Source organism: Pleurodeles waltl, chromosome 3_1 (assembly GCF_031143425.1).
Source record: "Pleurodeles waltl isolate 20211129_DDA chromosome 3_1, aPleWal1.hap1.20221129, whole genome shotgun sequence".
Taxonomy (NCBI): Eukaryota; Metazoa; Chordata; class Amphibia; order Caudata; family Salamandridae; genus Pleurodeles; species Pleurodeles waltl.
Window position 1 is genome coordinate 1,214,451,169 of NC_090440.1, and position 19,093 is coordinate 1,214,470,261.

The window sequence follows — 19,093 nt, forward strand, 5'->3', positions numbered from 1 at the left end:
CTGACGACACCAAAGGGTGGGAGGGAGACCCAGGGAGGGCCTGGGGCAAGCTGACGACTCCAAAGGGTGGGAGGGAGGGCCTGGGGCAAGCTGACAACAACAGAGAGTGACAGGGAGGGCCTGGGGCTAGCTGACGGCAGGAGAGGGTGGGCTAGCTGACGGCAGCGGAGGGTGGGCTAGCTGACGGCAGCGGAGGGTGGGAGGGAGGGCCTGGGGCTAGCTGACGGCAGCGGAGGGTGGGAGGGAGGGTCTGGGGCTAGCTGACGGCAGCGGAGGGTGGGAGGGAGGGTCTGGGGCTAGCTGACGGCAGCGGAGGGTGGGAGGGGGGGCTAGCTGACGGCAGCGGAGGGTGGGAGGGGGGGCTAGCTGACGGCAGCGGAGGGTGGGAGGGGGGGCTAGCTGACGGCAGCGGAGGGTGGGAGGGGGGGCTAGCTGACGGCAGCAGAGGGTGGGAGGGGGGGCTAGCTGACGGCAGCGGAGGGTGGGAGGGTGGGAGTGCGGGCCTGGGGCTTGCCGACAATAGACGGTGGGATGAAGGGCCCTTTGCAAGCTGATGACGACAGAAAGTCAGAGCTAGGGCCTGGGGCAATCTGATGAACACACAGGGTGAGAAAGACTGGGGCAAGCTGACCGTGACAGAGGGCGGGAGGGTGGTAAGGGAGAGAGGACCTGGGGCAAGCAGACAACAACGGAGGGAGGGGGTCCTGGGGCAAGCTGAAGACAGTAGAGGGAAGTAGGGCCTGAGGCAAGCAGGAGACAATGGAGAGAAGAATGAAGGGCCTGGGGCAAGCAGACAACAACAGAGAGAGGGCCTGGGGAAAGCCGACGACAAAAAAGGGGAGGAGGAAGGGCCTGGGGCAAGTTGACGGCAATGGAGGATGGGAGGGGGTCCAGGGACAAGCTGACCACAATTGAGGGTGGGAGTTAAGGGCTAGGGCAAGCTGACGACAACAAAGGGTGCGAGGGAGGGCCTAGGGCAAGCTGATGACAACAAAGGGTGGGAGGGAGGGCCTAGGGCAAGCTGACGACAACAAAGGGTGGGAGGGAGGTCAAGCTGACGACAACAAAGGGTGGGAGGGAGTGCCTAGGGCAAGCTGACAACAAAGAAGGGTGAGAGGGTGGGTCTCGGTCAAGCTGACGACAACAGAGGGAGGGAGGTCCTGGGGCAAGTTGAAGACAATGGATGGAGGGAGTGCCTGAGGCAAGGGGAGATCAACAGAGTCGGAGGGAGGGAGGGCCTAGGGCAAGCTGACGACAACAAAGGGTGGGAGGGAGGTCAAGCTGACGACAACAAAGGGTGGGAGGGAGTGCCTAGGGCAAGCTGACGACAAAGGGTGGGATGGGGTGCCTAGGGCAAGCTGACAACAAATAAGGGTGAGAGGGTGGGTCTCGGTCAAGCTGACGACAACAGAGGGAGGGAGGTCCTGGGGCAAGTTGAAGACAATGGATGGAGGGAGTGCCTGAGGCAAGGGGAGATCAACAGAGTCGGAGGGAGGGAGGGCCTGGGGCAAGCGCACAACAACAGAGGAAAGGCCTGGGATAAGCTGACGACAATGAAGGGTGGGAGGGAGTACCAGGGGCATGCTGAAAACAATGAAGGGAGGGAGGGCCAGGGCATGCTGAAGACAATGAAGAGTGAAGGGTAGGAGGGAGTGCCAGGGACAAGCTGACTACAATGGAAGGTGGGTGGGAGGGAAGGCCTGGGGCAAGCTGACAGCAACGGAGGGTGGGAGGGGGGCAAGATGACAGCAGCGGAGGGTGGGAGGGAGGGCCTGGGGCAAGCTGAAGGCAGCGGAGGGTGGGAGGGAGGGCCTGGGGCAAGCTGAAGGCAGCGGAGGGTGGGAGGGAGGGCCTGGGGCAAGCTGACAGCAGCGGAGGGTGGGAGGGAGGGCCTGGGGCAAGCTGAAGGCAGCGGAGGGTGGGAGGGAGGGCCTGGGGCAAGCTGACAGCAGCGGAGGTTGGGAGGGAGGGCCTGGGGCAAGCTGACGACAACAGAGGATGGGAGGGAGGGCCTGGGGCCAGGTGACGACAACAGAGGGTGGGAGGGAGGGCCTGGGGCCAGGTGACGACAACAGAGGGTGGGAGGGAGGGCCTGGGGCCAGGTGACGACAACAGAGGGTGGGAGGGAGGGCCTGGGGCCAGGTGACGACAACAGAGGGTGGGAGGGAGGGCCTGGGGCCAGGTGACGACAACAGAGGGTGGGAGGGAGGGCCTGGGGCCAGGTGACGACAACAGAGGGTGGGAGGGAGGGCCTGGGGCCAGGTGACGACAACAGAGGGTGGGAGGGAGGGCCTGGGGCCAGGTGACGACAACAGAGGGTGGGAGGGAGGGCCTGGGGTCAGGTGACGACAACAGAGGGTGGGAGGGAGGGCCTGGGTAAGCTGACAACGCCAAAGGGTAGGAAGAAGGGCTTGGGACAAGGTGACAACAACGGAGATTGGCATGGAGGGCCTGGGGCAAGGTGACGACGCCAAAGGGTAGGAGGGAGGGCCTGGGGCAAGGTGACAACGCCAATGGGTGGGGGGGTGGGCCTTGGGCAAGGTGATGACGCCAATGGGTGAGAGGGAGGTCCTGGGGCAAGGTGACGACGCCAATTTCTAGGGCAAGCTGACAACGTCAATGGGTGGGAGGGCCTGGGGCAAGCTGACGACGCCAATGGGTGGGAGGGAGGGTCAGGGAGCACCTGGGGCAAGCTGACAATGCCAAATGGTGGTAGGGAGGCCCAGGGAGGGCCTGGGGCAAGCTGACGATGCCAAAGGGTGGGAGGGAGGGCCTGGGGCAAGCTGACGACGCCAAAGGGTGGGAGGGAGGGCCTAGGGCAAGCTGACGACAACAAAGGGTGGGAGGGAGGTCAAGCTGACGACAACAAAGGGTGGGAGGGAGTGCCTAGGGCAAGCTGACGACAAAGGGTGGGATGGGGTGCCTAGGGCAAGCTGACAACAAAGAAGGGTGAGAGGGTGGGTCTCGGTCAAGCGGACGACAACAGAGGGAGGGAGGTCCTGGGGCAAGTTGAAGACAATGGATGGAGGGAGTGCCTGAGGCAAGAGGAGATCAACAGAGTCGGAGGGAGGGAGGGCCTGGGGCAAGCGCACAACAACAGAGGAAAGGCCTGGGATAAGCTGACGACAATGAAGGGTGGGAGGGAGTACCAGGGGCATGCTGAAAACAATGAAGGGAGGGAGGGCCAGGGCATGCTGAAGACAATGAAGAGTGAAGGGTAGGAGGGAGTGCCAGGGACAAGCTGACTACAATGGAAGGTGGGTGGGAGGGAAGGCCTGGGGCAAGCTGACAGCAACAGAGGGTGGGAGGGGGGCAAGATGACAGCAGCGGAGGGTGGGAGGGAGGGCCTGGGGCAAGCTGAAGGCAGCGGAGGGTGGGAGGGAGGGCCTGGGGCAAGCTGAAGGCAGCGGAGGGTGGGAGGGAGGGCCTGGGGCAAGCTGAAGGCAGCGGAGGGTGGGAGGGAGGGCCTGGGGCAAGCTGAAGGCAGCGGAGGGTGGGAGGGAGGGCCTGGGGCAAGCTGACGGCAGCGGAGGGTGGGAGGGAGGGCCTGGGGCAAGCTGACGGCAGCGGAGGGTGGGAGGGAGGGCCTGGGGCAAGCTGACGGCAGCGGATGGTGGGAGGGAGGGCCTGGGGCAAGCTGACAGCAGCGGAGGGTGGGAGGGAGGGCCTGGGGCAAGCTGACAGCAGCGGAGGGTGGGAGGGAGGGCCTGGGGCAAGCTGACGGCAGCGGATGGTGGGAGGGAGGGCCTGGGGCAAGCTGACAGCAGCGGAGGGTGGGAGGGAGGGCCTGGGGCAAGCTGACAGCAGCGGAGGGTGGGAGGGAGGGCCTGGGGCAAGCTGAAGGCAGCGGAGGGTGGGAGGGAGGGCCTGGGGCAAGCTGACAGCAGCGGAGGTTGGGAGGGAGGGCCTGGGGCAAGCTGACGACAACAGGGGATGGGAGGGAGGGCCTGGGGCCAGGTGACGACAACAGAGGGTGGGAGGGAGGGCCTGGGGCCAGGTGACGACAACAGAGGGTGGGAGGGAGGGCCTGGGGCCAGGTGACGACAACAGAGGGTGGGAGGGAGGGCCTGGGGCCAGGTGACGACAACAGAGGGTGGGAGGGAGGGCCTGGGGCCAGGTGACGACAACAGAGGGTGGGAGGGAGGGCCTGGGGCCAGGTGACGACAACAGAGGGTGGGAGGGAGGGCCTGGGGTCAGGTGACGACAACAGAGGGTGGGAGGGAGGGCCTGGGTAAGCTGACAACGCCAAAGGGTAGGAAGGAGGGCTTGGGACAAGGTGACAACAACGGAGATTGGCATGGAGGGCCTGGGGCAAGGTGACGACGCCAAAGGGTAGGAGGGAGGGCCTGGGGCAAGGTGACAACGCCAATGGGTGGGGGGGTGGGCCTTGGGCAAGGTGATGACGCCAATGGGTGGGAGGGAGGTCCTGGGGCAAGGTGACGACGCCAATTTCTGGGGCAAGCTGACAACGTCAATGGGTGGGAGGGCCTGGGGCAAGCGGACGACGCCAATGGGTGGGAGGGAGGGTCAGGGAGCACCTGGGGCAAGCTGACAATGCCAAATGGTGGTAGGGAGGCCCAGGGAGGGCCTGGGGCAAGCTGACGACACCAAAGGGTGGGAGGGAGGGCCTGGGGCAAGCTGACGACGCCAAAGGGTGGGAGGGAGGGCCTGGGGCAAGCTGACAACACCAAAGGGTGGGAGGGAGGGCCTGGGGCAAGCTGACGACACCAAAGGGTGGGAGGGAGACCCAGGGACGGCCTGGGGCAAGCTGACGACTCCAAAGGGTGGGAGGGAGGGCCTGGGGCAAGCTGACAACAACAGAGAGTGACAGGGAGGGCCTGGGGCTAACTGACGGCAGCGGAGGGTGGGCTAGCTGACGGCAGCAGAGGGTGGGAGGGAGGGCCTGGGGCTAGCTGACGGCAGCGGAGGGTGGGAGGGGGGGCTAGCTGACGGCAGCGGAGGGTGGGAGGGGGGGGCTAGCTGACGGCAGCGGAGGGTGGGAGGGGGGGCCTGGGGCTAGCTTACGGCAGCGGAGGGTGGGAGGGAGGGCCTGGGGCTAGCTTACGGCAGCGGAGGGTGGGAGGGAGGGCCTGGGGCTAGCTTACGGCAGCGGAGGGTGGGAGGGAGGGCCTGGGGCTAGCTTACGGCAGCGGAGGGTGGGAGGGAGGGCCTGGGGCTAGATTATGGCAGCGGAGGGTGGGAGGGAGGGCCTGGGGCTAGCTGACGGCAGCGGAGGGTGGGAGGGAGGGAGGGAGGGAAGCCCTGGGGCTAGCTGACGGCAGCGGAGGGAAGCCCTGGGGCTAGCTGACGGCAGCGGAGGGTGGGAGGGAGGGCCTGGGGCTTGCCGACAATAGACGGTGGGATGAAGGGCCCTTTGCAAGCTGATGACGACAGAAAGTCAGAGCTAGGGCCTGGGGCAATCTGATGAACACACAGGGTGAGAAAGACTGGGGCAAGCTGACCGTGACAGAGGGCGGTAAGGGAGAGAGGACCTGGGGCAAGCAGACAACAACGGAGGGAGGGGGTCCTGGGGCAAGCTGAAGACAGTAGAGGGAAGTAGGGCCTGAGGCAAGCAGGAGACAATGGAGAGAAGAATGAAGGGCCTGGGGCAAGCAGACAACAACAGAGAGAGGGCCTGGGGAAAGCCGACGACAAAAAAGGGGAGGAGGAAGGGCCTGGGGCAAGTTGACGGCAATGGAGGATGGGAGGGGGTCCAGGGACAAGCTGACCACAATTGAGGGTGGGAGTTAAGGGCTAGGGCAAGCTGACGACAACAAAGGGTGCGAGGGAGGGCCTAGGGCAAGCTGATGACAACAAAGGGTGGGAGGGAGGGCCTAGGGCAAGCTGACGACAACAAAGGGTGGGAGGGAGGTCAAGCTGACGACAACAAAGGGTGGGAGGGAGTGCCTAGGGCAAGCTGACAACAAAGAAGGGTGAGAGGGTGGGTCTCGGTCAAGCTGACGACAACAGAGGGAGGGAGGTCCTGGGGCAAGTTGAAGACAATGGATGGAGGGAGTGCCTGAGGCAAGGGGAGATCAACAGAGTCGGAGGGAGGGAGGGCCTAGGGCAAGCTGACGACAACAAAGGGTGGGAGGGAGGTCAAGCTGGCGACAACAAAGGGTGGGAGGGAGTGCCTAGGGCAAGCTGACGACAAAGGGTGGGATGGGGAGCCTAGGGCAAGCTGACAACAAAGAAGGGTGAGAGGGTGGGTCTCGGTCAAGCTGACGACAACAGAGGGAGGGAGGTCCTGGGGCAAGTTGAAGACAATGGATGGAGGGAGTGCCTGAGGCAAGGGGAGATCAACAGAGTCGGAGGGAGGGAGGGCCTGGGGCAAGCGCACAACAACAGAGGAAAGGCCTGGGATAAGCTGACAACAATGAAGGGTGGGAGGGAGTACCAGGGGCATGCTGAAAACAATTAAGGGAGGGAGGGCCAGGGCATGCTGAAGACAATGAAGAGTGAAGGGTAGGAGGGAGTGCCAGGGACAAGCTGACAACAATGAAGGGTGTGAGGGAGGGCCAGGGGCAAGCTGACTACAATGGAGGGTGGGTGGGAGGGAAGGCCTGGGGCAAGCTAATGACAATGAAGAGCGGGAGGGAGGTCCTGGGGCCAGCTGAGAAAAAAGAAGGCTGAGAGGGTGGGCCTGGGGCAAGCGGACAACAACAAAGTTGTGGGAAGGTAATTCTGAGGCAAGCTGAAAACAACAGAGGGTGGGAGAGAGGGCCTGGGGCCTAGCTGACGGTAAAAGAGGATGGGAGGAAGTGGCTGGGGCCAAGCTGGTGACAACAGAGGGTAGGAGAGAGGACCTGGGCCAAGCTGACAACAACAGACAGAGGGTCTGGGGGCAAGCAGACAGAGGGTAGGCATGCGAAAGGAACATGGAAGGGGGGCAAGTATACAATGAACAGCTCAAAAAAATGCACTCACGTACGGTGTTTAAAGACAAATTAAAAAATATAGGGGGTCATTACAACCCTGGCGGATGGCGGAGAACCGGCGGTAAGACCGCCAACAGGCTGGCGGTCTTACCTTGGTGAATTATGACCATGGCGGTTACCGCCATGGTCATCCGCCGGTTCTCCGTCCTGCCTGCCAGGTCGAAAATACCGCCCGCGGCCGTCAGTATACCGCTGGCGGTATTTGGACCCGGCTTACCGCTGTGGATTTCCAGCGTTTCAACCGCCATGAAATCCATGGCGGTACGCACTATCAGTGCCAGGGAATTCCTTCCCTGGCACTGATAGGGGTCTCCCCCACCCCTCACCCCCACCCCAACTCCCTCCCCTACACCCCTGCCAACCCCCAAAGGTGGCAGGGCCCCCATCCCCACCCCGACCCCCAACATAACATTACTCACACACACCCGACACGCATGCAGGCACCACCAACACACACACGCACACAACCCGACATACATGCTCAGAGCCACACACACAGTCAGGCACGCATGCTCACATTCAAACATACACGCACACATCCATACAGACATACCCACAGCCATACACACAACACCCCCGCAAGCATACACGCACTCACACACCCCCTCTACATACACACACACAACACCTCCCCACCCCCCTCCCCTAACGGACGATCGACTTACCTGTTCCGTCGATCCTCCGGGAGGGGACGGGAGCCATGGGGGCAGCTCCGCCGACACCTCCACGCCAACAGAACACCGCCACGGCGCATCACAGAATGAGATTCGCTGGGCGGTGTTCTGTTGGCGTGGCGGTGGAGGTGGAGCTGGAGCAACCTCCACTTCCCCGCCGCCCGCAAGTATGGCTGTTGGCGGCTCTCCGTCGGAATAACGACGGAGAGCAGCCAACAGTCATAATACGCCGAGCGGCAAACCGCCTGCACAGGCGGTCTTCCGCACGGGGGTCCCTCAGCGGTCTTGCAAAAAAGACCGCCAAGGTCGTAATGACCCCGATAGTGATTAAAAAAAATGAACAGGTTTGACAACGCCACCATCTATGTTCTTCTGGGTCTAGTGAGTGTGGGACTACTCAAAATATATGAATTTTTCCTGACACTCGCAGGCAATAAGCTCAGTTCAGTGAATTTGGGAAATTTAAAAATCAAGTGAAAGTGAAACATCAGTTTAGGTGACCTTTCATTTGGTCACAAGGATCACAATTATCACCTTTGGGCTGGATGGAAACATACCACAACCATATATTTTCAACATCTACACATACAAAGTTTTCTATTGGTGGGTTCCAGACCTTAGTCACCTTAACTGTCTGGCCAGGACATTGAGCTGAATATGATGTTTGTCAGATTTTTTTGTATTTTTTCCAAAACATGGTAATTTCCTTCAGCCTCCCTTGTACAGAAACATGTTTCAGTGTGCTGACTTCAGTTTGTTTTGTGAATTTCCATGCCAAGAGCGCAGAGCCATGAAGAACATTGACCACTGGTGCAGAACAGTAGGACTCTGAAAAGGGAACAATCCGCTTGCAGAGCAGGGAGGATGGGTGGGTTGTAAGGAATCTGCAACCAGATAAGGCGTTACCAAAGGTAAGTAACTTGTTTATATGATAGAGACTTCTAGCTGAAGAACTTTAAACAGATTCTCAAACAATACCTCACCAGAGGTGGGCCTGTGAAAGAGATTTTTATCCAAATAGTCCTGCAGGACGGAAAGGGCAAAGTGCTGACCCAGACGGACCCGATTGTCTAGGAAGTAGTGCTTGTGAAGATGTGCAACAAGGCCCACAATGCGGTCTGACAGATGTCCAGGACAAGAACTCCATGTGTTAACGCAGTGGTCATAGCTTTTGCTCGGATGAAATGAGCATGCAAATCCGTTGAGGATTGCTTTTTGGCCAGTGCATAGCAGATCTTAATGCAGAGCATGATCCAACAGTGGATGGTCCATTTCTGCACAGCGTTTCCCCTTTTCACTCCGTCATATCCCACAAACAATTGGTTGTCCACCCAGAACTCTTTTCTGTGATGAAGTTAGAACAACAACGCTCTTTTTGGGTCAAGACGGTGAAGTTGCTTCTCTTCCTTGGAGGGATTTGGTGAAGTGTAAAAAGTAGGCAAGGTAATGGATTGCCTTACATGAAATGGGGTTATGACTTTGGGAAGTAAAGAGGTCCTAGTTCGCAGAACCAGCTTGTCTGGATAAATGCTCAGATATGGAGGCTTCAATGATAAGGTCTGAAGCTCACTGACCCTCCAGCTACAAGGAAGGGCATCTTGATGGTAAGAAGGCTCAGGGGACAATTATGTAGAGGCTCAAAAGGAGTTCACACGAGGACAGTGGGCACAAAAATAAGGTCCCACTGTAGCATGAAGAAGGGTGAAGGTGGAAACGTGTTGTAACTCTTTCAAGAATCTGTTAACATCAGGAGATTTGAAGAGGGAAGGTTGACCAGACAGCAGCAAGAAGGCTGAAATGGCAGAAAGATAGCCCTCGAGAGCGCACAGAGCAGAGCCCTACTGGGCAAGAAAGAGGATATAGAGAAGAACCTGAGAAAGGGGAGGAGAGTGCCAGTTAATCTGTTTCTCTGCACATCATGCCACAAACGTGCTCCAACGATGTATACAGTCTTGGTAGAGGGACTCCTGGTTGCCACAACAACATTGCAGACTTCGGGCGGAAGGTCTAAAGCTGTCTACTCGCCATGAATGAAGTTGGAGCGTTGAAAGATTCGGGTAGAGAACCCTCCCGCTACTACGACGGAAGATCCTCCGAAGGGGCAGAATGACAGGGGACTGATGGCCATGCTTTACAGCTCAGGATAACAAACTCTCTGAGCCGAATCTGGAGCCACAAGGATGACTTGGGCCTGGTTGTTCCCGATATTCTTGAGAACTCTGTGCAGAAGTGGTATGGGTGGAATGGCATACAGGAGGCCTGAGCTCTACTCGAGATGAAAAGCGTCTCCCAATGAGAGCTGCCTTGGAAACTCCCACATGCAGAACTGCTGACATTTCAGATTCTATACATTGGCAAACAGATCGAACCAAGGGTCTCTCCCCCGATAAAAGAAAAATTGCACCATCTCTGGATGGAGACACCATTTGTGACCTGCCATGAATCCTTGGCTCAGTTTGTATGCTCTGGCATTCAGAGAACCCAAAGGTGTTGATCCACCAGGGAAAAGCCCTGATGTTCCAGTCAAATCCAGAGATGCAGGCCCACTTGACAAAGGGTCTACGACCCCACCCCGTCCTGCTTGTTGCAGTATCATATGGCACTGGTGTGGTCCGTGAACACCTGCACTAGCCTTCCCTTTATGGAGGATGAAAAGGCTTTCAATGCCAACCAGATCACCAGGAGCTCCAGTAGGTTGATGTGGTGTCCAGATTCCCCCAGAGACCACAGTCCTCTGAGCTCCATCTCTCCCAGATGGCAGGCTCCAACCCAGGAGTGACGCATCCGTCACTACTCTCAGAGCTGGTTGGGAAAAGGAGAGGGGTTCCCTCCAAGATCTGGACAATGTCGGAGAGATTCCCCTGATGCTGCACCTACTAAAACTTCAGGTCCCACTGCAGAGCCTGCATACGCCACCAGTCATGTGTCACAAGCAGGATGCAGGAGGCCCTGAGGTCCGGCAGCCTCAGAGTCAGTCGCATCGACATCCAGGATAGAGGCTGAAACATCAGGATCAGAGCCTGAATATGGTGACTCGCTGTTCGGGAGGAGAAGCCTAAAACTACACCATGTCCAGACCAGCTCCAATGAAAGGGAGCATCTGAGAAGGAGTCAGGTGTGACTTTGGCATGCTTGTAGTGGACCCCTGCAAGTGAAGGAGGCCCACCCTAGACTGTAGGTGAGAGATAGCCTGGGACAAGCCTGCCTTCGACAGACAGTCATCGAGATAGGGGGAAGACTGGCACCCATGATCTCCGCAGAAGAGCTGCAACCATCACCATCACCTTGGTGAACATCTAAGGGGTGCTATGAGGTCAAAGGGAAGCAAGGTGAACTCAAATTACTTGTGGCCTACCGTGTACAGCAGAAAACGTCTGTAGGCAGGGAGAACGGGAACATGGAAGTAAGCATTCTGCAAGTCCAATGCTTCATCCAGTTCCCGGGTCCAGGGTTGACAGGACTTGAGATAGTGTGAGCATCTTGAATTTCTTCTTCTTGCATAAGAAGTTGAGAAGGCACATTTCTAGGATAGGATGAAGGCCTCTGTCGTTCTTGGGCACCAGAAAGTGACAGGAATAGCAACCATGGCCTACTTCTGGTGTCAGCACGCTATCTATTGCTCCCTTGGCCAAGAGAGATGACATTTTCTGGTGGAGGAAGGAAAGATGGTTCTCCGTCAGTCTTTTGAAGTGGGTAGCTTGGATGGAGGGTAGGCCCAAAAGAGAGGGAGTAGCCCTTTGGGACAATGTGAAGGTCACACTGGTCTGATGCTCTGCACCACCAGTTGGGCAGGCAATGGTATGTCCTGCCTCCCACTGGATGCCCATGATAGAATAAGGGCAAACTAACGGTGCTTGGAGGCTGTGGCTGCTGGGCGAGTGGTGGAGAGGCCCAAACTCTGGCTTCCAGACCCAAGAGGTCTGTGGATACTGCATCCTCGGGCAGGCAGAGGCTGGGAAGCTTGTGCGCCATGGTGCCGACGAGAAGGGTGCCATCAAAGGGCATGTCCATAAGCTTGAAAAGTATATAGTCCTCAGCCAGGCATGGTGTCGTAAGGCCACCAACGATTAAATCGCTCTGCTCAGAGAGTCTGAGGTATGTTTAGTGTTCACGGACCGCAGTGCCAGACTGCTGGAAGAAAACATTTTCTTTCCCAAGGTGTCTAGCTTCTTGGATTCTATGTCCAGTGAGATGATAAGAAATTCACCAGGATTTAGACAGGAGGTTGAGGCTTGGACCACAAAGCTCTCCGGGGTAGGGTGTTGCTTAAGGAAAGTGGGTAGCTGCTCGAAGCAAAAGCTCAGCCGGCAGCTAAGGAAACCTAGAAAACCTGCACGTTTTTGAAAAACAGACACCTGGGAGAATCCAGGGTGGGATGACTTGCATAGCTCTCTTCAGGGTTTTTTTTTTTTACCCAGAATACCTTGCAAACCTCAAACTCTGACAAAAAAAAACACAATCACATTTCTGTGATGGAAACTTCTGGACCTGCCATAAAGTTCCTTCCACCCAGAATTCTCCCAATCAAAACAGTAACTCACTTGTGTGGGTAGGCCTAGGGTCCGTGACAAGAAACAGCCCAAAATGCAACATGGATATATCACATTTATCCATTCAAAACTGATGCTTCTGTTTTTTGCAAAGTGGGAAGCTGTGGATTTTGGGTCCTTGCTCAGCAGGCACCTAAGAAAACCAAGTAAATTTGCACATTTTTGAAAACTAGACAAACAGGGGAGTATAGGGGTGTGTAACTAGTGCGGCTCTCACTAGATAATTTTAACCAGAAGCCCCAGTAAACGTAAAACTTTAGTTAAGAAAACAAATTTTCCTCATATTTCGGTGATAGAAACTTTTGTAATCAGTGGGAAGCCAGCAATTGTCTACCACTCTCAGTTCCCATATGTCACCTGATAAGAACAGTACCTCACTTGAGTGGGTGAGCCAAGAGACCATGACACAAAAGGACCTAAGTACTACTTTGAGAGATAAGCAAAAGGGGTAGCTGTTGTATTTGGGGCCGTGCTGTGGCGCCACCCATGCAAACCCATAAACCAAAGACATTTTTGAAAAGTAGACACCCAAGGGATTTCACAGTGGTGTGCCTTGAATCCCACAAGATTTTCTTATCCACAATATCCTGCAAACCACAAACGTTAGCTAAAATCATCATTTACCTTACATTTGTTTGATGGAAACTACCGGAATGAGGTGGAATCCACGAAATTACTACCACCCAGTGTTTTTCCACTTGTCCTGATAAAAACACTGCCCCACTTGTGCAGCTGAGCCTAATGCCCCCCACAGAAACAGATCAAACCAAGGTGAATGGGTGTCCCACTGTGGAACTTCTATGGACCCAGGTTTGATGCTTTCCTGTCGCAGTCACTATGCCCAGCTACACATGTGCAATAGCACTTTTATCGGGACAAGTGGGGGGATTGTAGATGGTATGAATTATGTGGATTCCTCCAAATTCCAGAGGTTTCCATCAAAGATAGGCAATGAAAATGTGTGATTCTGAGAAACGTTTGAGGCTTGCACGGCATTCTGGGCAAGAAAACGTCAAGGGATCTACGCAAAGTACACCACACTGGATTTCGCTGGGTGTCTAGTTTTCAGAAATGTGTGCGTTAGGTAGCTTTTCCTAGATGTAGCCCAGGCTAAGTTAACACAGTTACCCCACTGCCAAATCAAGTTAATTTATTGACAGTAAATGCGGATTTTTCCATAATACATTCTGGGGATTTTCCGGTTATGGACACTAGGTCCACTCATACAGGAATGTTAGTGTTTTTATTGGAACCAGTGGGGAATGCTGGGCAGTAGGAATTTTGTGGATTCCTGTCTGTTCCAGAAGTTTACATCACATAAGTGCAAGGAAAATTATTGATTTTAGGCACAGATTGAGGTATGGAAAGAATTGTGGCTAAGTTAACCTCAAGGCATCTATACAAAGCATACCATCCAGGACTCTCCTTGATGTCTAGTTTTCCAAAATGTCTGGGTCTGGTAGTTTTCTCCAGGTAGCGGCCTTCCAAAGTTCAAAAAGTGCATCCATTCACCATGGCAAGTCAATATTGAGATTTAGCACAGCTTTCCAAAAGAATCAAATGTCCTCTCCCTTGCCTGTGAGATAGGCTGTTATAGCCTGGAGGAGAGCTGAAAGTCTTTTTAGGCTTTAGGGGTGAGGGTGGGCCTCACCCCTAAAGCCTACATTCAAATCGAAACTACTGCTAAAACCGGACAAAGATCCAATATCCTGTACGTTCTGTAGACCCATCGCCCAACTCAACTGTAAAGTGAAGATCTTCATGTAAATACTGGTCTCACATCTTCCCTTTAATTTGTCCTCAGTTGATTTTGGTGCACCTATTAGGCTTCATAACAGATTGCTTTACAAGCGACAACTCAAGGTTAGTCATAAAACAAGTTCCAGAGAAAAGAAAGCAGAAAATATTACAGAGTTGGAGTAATTCCTTCCAGCCCTGATGGAAGAGCTAATTCTTTTTACTGAGGTATCAAAATGTATGATTAAATTACACAGTCGCAAGTGATGGGCATGTCCTGACCATGAAACAAATGTCAAACACATATCAAACAATAGATTCACTTGAACAAGGTTACCCATCAAATACCAACTGTAAAGTACCTCTGAATGTCTCAAATATACCTGAGCAACATCCCTCCACTCCTCAAAATGCTTTAGTAGGACCTCTTTTGATTGGGGGGGGGGGGTTAGAAATAACTTGGGTATGAACAATCAAAAGGATAACATTACTTTTCTCAGCCGTTTATTACAAATAGCACAGACACTTCCTTATGGCGGTGTTGGATTAAATCCAAAATAAAATACAATCCTTCGTAAAAAAGGACAGAGCCCGGAGTCACAAAGAACACACTGTTACACATCATAGGAGAGGGAGCATTTGGGTTCCCAGACATAACAGCTTACATTCAAGTAGCTCAAATACTGCACTGAACTATAACGTGGGTAGCATACTATCGGTACAGATTAAACAAAGCTGCTTCTTAATACCTTCGTTACCTACTGTGACTGCCATCCAAATTTGGATTAGGATACTAAAACCTCGCATCATCAATAACAATATTCGTTGCATAGTAGCAACAGACAGCAAGAGAGATGGGGCCACAACTTATTCTCTGAAATGACTCAAGTCACCCCTAATCATGACTATAAACAAGGGTTTTCAAATACATGCCTCAGGAAACGGAAGCAATACAAACAACCGCTGTTGAGCGATCTAATCTCAGTAGGGACACTATCAAGGGAGGAGATTCTTGACAGTCTAGATTTAAATCAAAAGGATGAATTCTCACCAACTCATCTATTGCACTAATGAAGCACATTTAGGGTAACAGAGTGGACGGGCAAAGACAAGTAGAGACCATGTTTACAGTGACATAAAGTGATCACATCGCTATAGGCATATATGTAATTTACAACCTGTACATAAACACAGTCACATGACCAACTTGGAGAACAGCACTCTCATAACTCACACACACTAATAAATAACTTGTTTGCTATATAGTGCTTCATACAGCACTGCTTCCAGTTCTAAGCGCTTTAAAAGGCCGCATGTTACTATTACCAGTTCATGCTACTCAATTTACCAAACATCAGGAGGATGGAAGGTTGAGTTGGCTTTGCCAGGATTCAAACTAGAGACCTGCTGACAGACACTATTCCCGCAGCAAATGTTTAGTTCATTGAGCTATCTACCAGCGCTCACACCAAACCCTAAATCACATCCAAAAGCAAGATTCACAATGCTCACAGACTAGCAGTCGGAGTCTGACAACAATGACACCACTCACACACTAGAACTCACATATTACTGATAGCACCCACACGCATCACAAGCTAGCAGGCACATAGTAAAAGCAGCACTGACAAACCTACTAAAGACTAGCAGTCACATACTACCCACAGAAGTCCCACTTCCCTCACAGTCTACGAGTCACACACTACATCAAGCTCTCTCACCTCCTTACAAACTAGCAGCAGACATAAAAGTTCTGGCTGATGCTGACTGTGTCCATTCATTAAGTAGTGAGAGTCTGATTTGTACGGAAATCAGAGAGTGGGTGAATTAATAAACAAGTTGATGGATACATGGATGGGTCAATGAATGACTGCACGTAAGGTTGCATTCGGACGCTTCCAGTTATAGGCCAGACCTAGTAGCTTGCCAATGATTTGTTTTCACGGTGGGTTATGCTCCCTAAAACTCCAATTGAGAAAGGCAGGTAATGTGTGCAGCACAGTCTTTGTGGGAATGCGCATGAGGCTAAGATCATAGACATATACACACTATAGTGTTATTCCAAATAGACATCTGTGAGTGCCACTGACCTGAAAGTTAGTAGCATACGGAAGAATTACCTTTGCTTCGCCGGCTTTTTGCTGTGTCTGGCATATCGCTCACTTGCTGCTTTCCCCTGAACAAAACATCTAAAGTAGCACCTTAAATTAAAAAAAAAAAATAATAATGATTAATAAGGTCACACTTGGGGACGTGTGCTCATGAAGATAATTTAATGAAAATCACTCTGAACTCCACCAGTAAACACCCAGAAAATTGATCAGAATTCATGTGTGCAATGGATTCCCGAAAGCAGACAATCGTGAAATTACACAAGGAGAGAGTAGCTGTTGAAGCATATATTGGAGAACAAACTGAGCTTAAGAATTCAACAGGAAGGAACAGAGCATTACATATGTTGAGTTACAAACAATGGAAAGAGGCTAATATTTTCAGATCTTCATGAAATATCTCCAGTGCGTACTCTCAGGCTAGTAATCTAACAAGAAAATATAAATCAGGAGACATACTGACTGATCTCACTATGACCAACCTCTTAGACATAGGGATAGAACCAGAAATTGAAATTCTAGCAGGACCCCCACCGTCTTCCGCATTTCTACAAATTATCAAGAAAGACAGGCATTGACTCTGAAAACTAAAGAAGCAGTTACCTTGGTCATTTCCTTTACAGCCCCAATTCTGTACCCAGTCCTTTGAAGCATTAGTGAAAATGGAATAAGCCTAACTGATTGATCAATTTGGCATCTGATAGGGAATAGAACAAGCTATTGGCTTTACCATGGTCTTCCAGCCATGGTGTACAGCAATGTGGCTGCTGTTCAGCATGCCTAAAAGCTAGTGGTGTAGAGCATAGTGGCATGGAGGAGAGCAGAGTACAGTGGTATAGACTGGAGTAGTGTGGATTGGCATAGAGTGTTTTGGAATGGCATAGAGTGTTTTGGAATTGCATAGAGTGGAGTGGCACAGAGTAGAGTGGCACAGAGTAGAGCGGCACAGAATAGAGCGGCACAGAATAGAGCGGCACAGAATAGAGCGGCACAGAATAGAGCGGCACAGAATAGAGCGGCACAGAATAGAGCGGCATATGCTGGTGTGAAGTAGAGTACAGTGGCGCAGAATGGAGTGAAGTAGAGTGAAGTGCCGTAGTGCAGAGCAGCAGAATAGAACGTCAGAGCAAAATGGAGTGGTGCAGAGTGATGCAGAGAGGAGAAGAGCTGTATGTCTTTGCTAAAAGTAGCAAAGCACGCTGCATGTCCAGGAATAATACTGAAAAGTTAAAAAAAATAAAAAAATACTGTGTGTTGCAAAAAGACGAGAAAGAACATGGACTTGGTCCATGCTCCAGGGAGGAACTGACAGAAGAAAGGAAGGGAAACATATGGAAGCTATGCAGTTGAATGATTGCAAATGAGAGTGACAACGAACACAACTAATGGTTTGCTGTGGGTGGGTTGTAAGCCCACTGAATTGTAACCATCACGTCTTGCACCACTACGCATATGCTGTGCAGGCAGGACCTAAAAAACAAACAGCAGCTTATTCGTGCTTAGGAAGTTTTTGCCTTTTTTAAATGTCAGGGGCCAATATTCATGTATCTTACAAAAAGGAACTCTAGTCGTCACTGAAGTTAAAAATTAAAAGATCACTCTTCCCTCTCCTACCCACCTGACGAAGGGTTAAGGCTGTCTTTTATAAAAAAATCCTGAACGTCCTTGGAGCAAAGGTCTTCCATTTGTTTTGGTTTTAATGAAAAGATAGAAGCTGCAATCAGAGGACCTATTATGAAAAGAAAATCAACATTAATGCAAGTTATTGTTTAAGAACAAAATACATCAAATGATAGAGGTAGCTATAGCAGAGCAGCTTAGGCTGAACTAGGAGACATGCAAAGCTCCTACTATACCACTTATATCATATAGCACTATATCACAAGAAAACACAATACTCTGAGTTACTCAAAATAAAGGTACTTTTTTTTTGGTGAAAATATGCCAAAAGTATCTCAGAAGATACACTCCCTTAGGAGGTAAGTAATGTACACAAATTATATGCACACAAACCAAAATCAGGTAAGCAACAGTTAGAAAAGTTGTGCAAACAATGTAGAATCACAATAGAATGCAATAGGTAGAAATAGGCCTAGGGGCAACACAAACCATATACTCTAAAAGTGGAATGCGAACAACGAATGGACCTCAGGCCTAGTGTAGTGTGTAGAGGGTCACTGGGACTGTTGGAAAACACTACGGGTGTCCAAAATACCCCACCCCAAGACCCTGAAAAGTAGGAGTAAAGTTACCCTACTACCCCTAGAAAGACAGTAAAGTCGAGATAGGGAATTCTGCAAGGACAACAACTGACTGCAAAGCACTGAAGACGGATTCCTGGACCTGAGGACCTGTAAAGGAAGGGGACCAAGTCCAAGAGTCACGCAAGTGTGCAGGGGGGGCAGGAGCCCACTAAACCCCGGATGAAGGTGAAAAAGGGCTGCCTCCGGGTGGAAGAAGCTTAAGATTCTGCAACAACAGAAGGTGCCAGGAACTTCTCCTTTGGTCAGAAGATGTCCCACGGCGTGCTGGAGGAGGCAGAGTTGATTCCACGCAGAAAGACCGCAAACAAGTCTTGCTAGCTGCAAGAGTCGTGGTTGAGGATTTTGAGTGCTGCTAGGGCCCAGGAAGGACCAGGAGGTCGCCCCTTGGAGGAGGAGACAGAGGGGGCGCTCAGCAACTCAGAGAGCCCACGCAGAAGCAGGCAGCACCCGCAGAAGTACCTGAACAGGCACTTAGAAGATCTGAGGACAGCGGTTGACTCAGAGTCACAAAGGAGGGTCCCACGACGTCGGAGTCCAACTCAGCGAGTTGGGCAATGCAGGACGGAGTGCTGGAGACCTGGGCTAGATTGTGCACAAAGGAAGTCTTGGAAAAGTGCACAGAAGCCCGAGCAGCTGCAGTTCACGCAGTACACAGGATTACTGTCTGGCGTAGGGAGGCAAGGACTTACCTCCACCAAATTTGGACAGAAGGGCCACTGGACTGAGGGAGACACTTGCACCCAGCTCCTGTGTTCCACGGACCACGCTCGTCAGAATGAGAGGGGACCTAGAGGACCGGTGATGCAGAAATTTGGTGCC

At 52.8% G+C, this 19,093-nt stretch overlaps 1 protein-coding gene across 3 annotated transcripts in view; it reads right to left on the reverse strand.

The window, feature by feature from the left end:
• The window catches only part of LOC138285062 (zinc finger protein 485-like), a 200,571-nt gene that overhangs the window by 147,653 nt on the left and 33,825 nt on the right, over positions 1-19,093 (reverse strand). For all 3 annotated transcript variants that reach the window (XM_069224524.1, XM_069224523.1, XM_069224525.1), the window contains exons 3-4: positions 17,629-17,739; positions 16,020-16,100 (exon numbers count right to left, since the gene is read on the reverse strand). In XM_069224524.1, the coding sequence (XP_069080625.1) occupies positions 16,020-16,100; positions 17,629-17,739 (192 nt within the window). The remainder of the gene's footprint in view (positions 1-16,019; positions 16,101-17,628; positions 17,740-19,093) is intronic.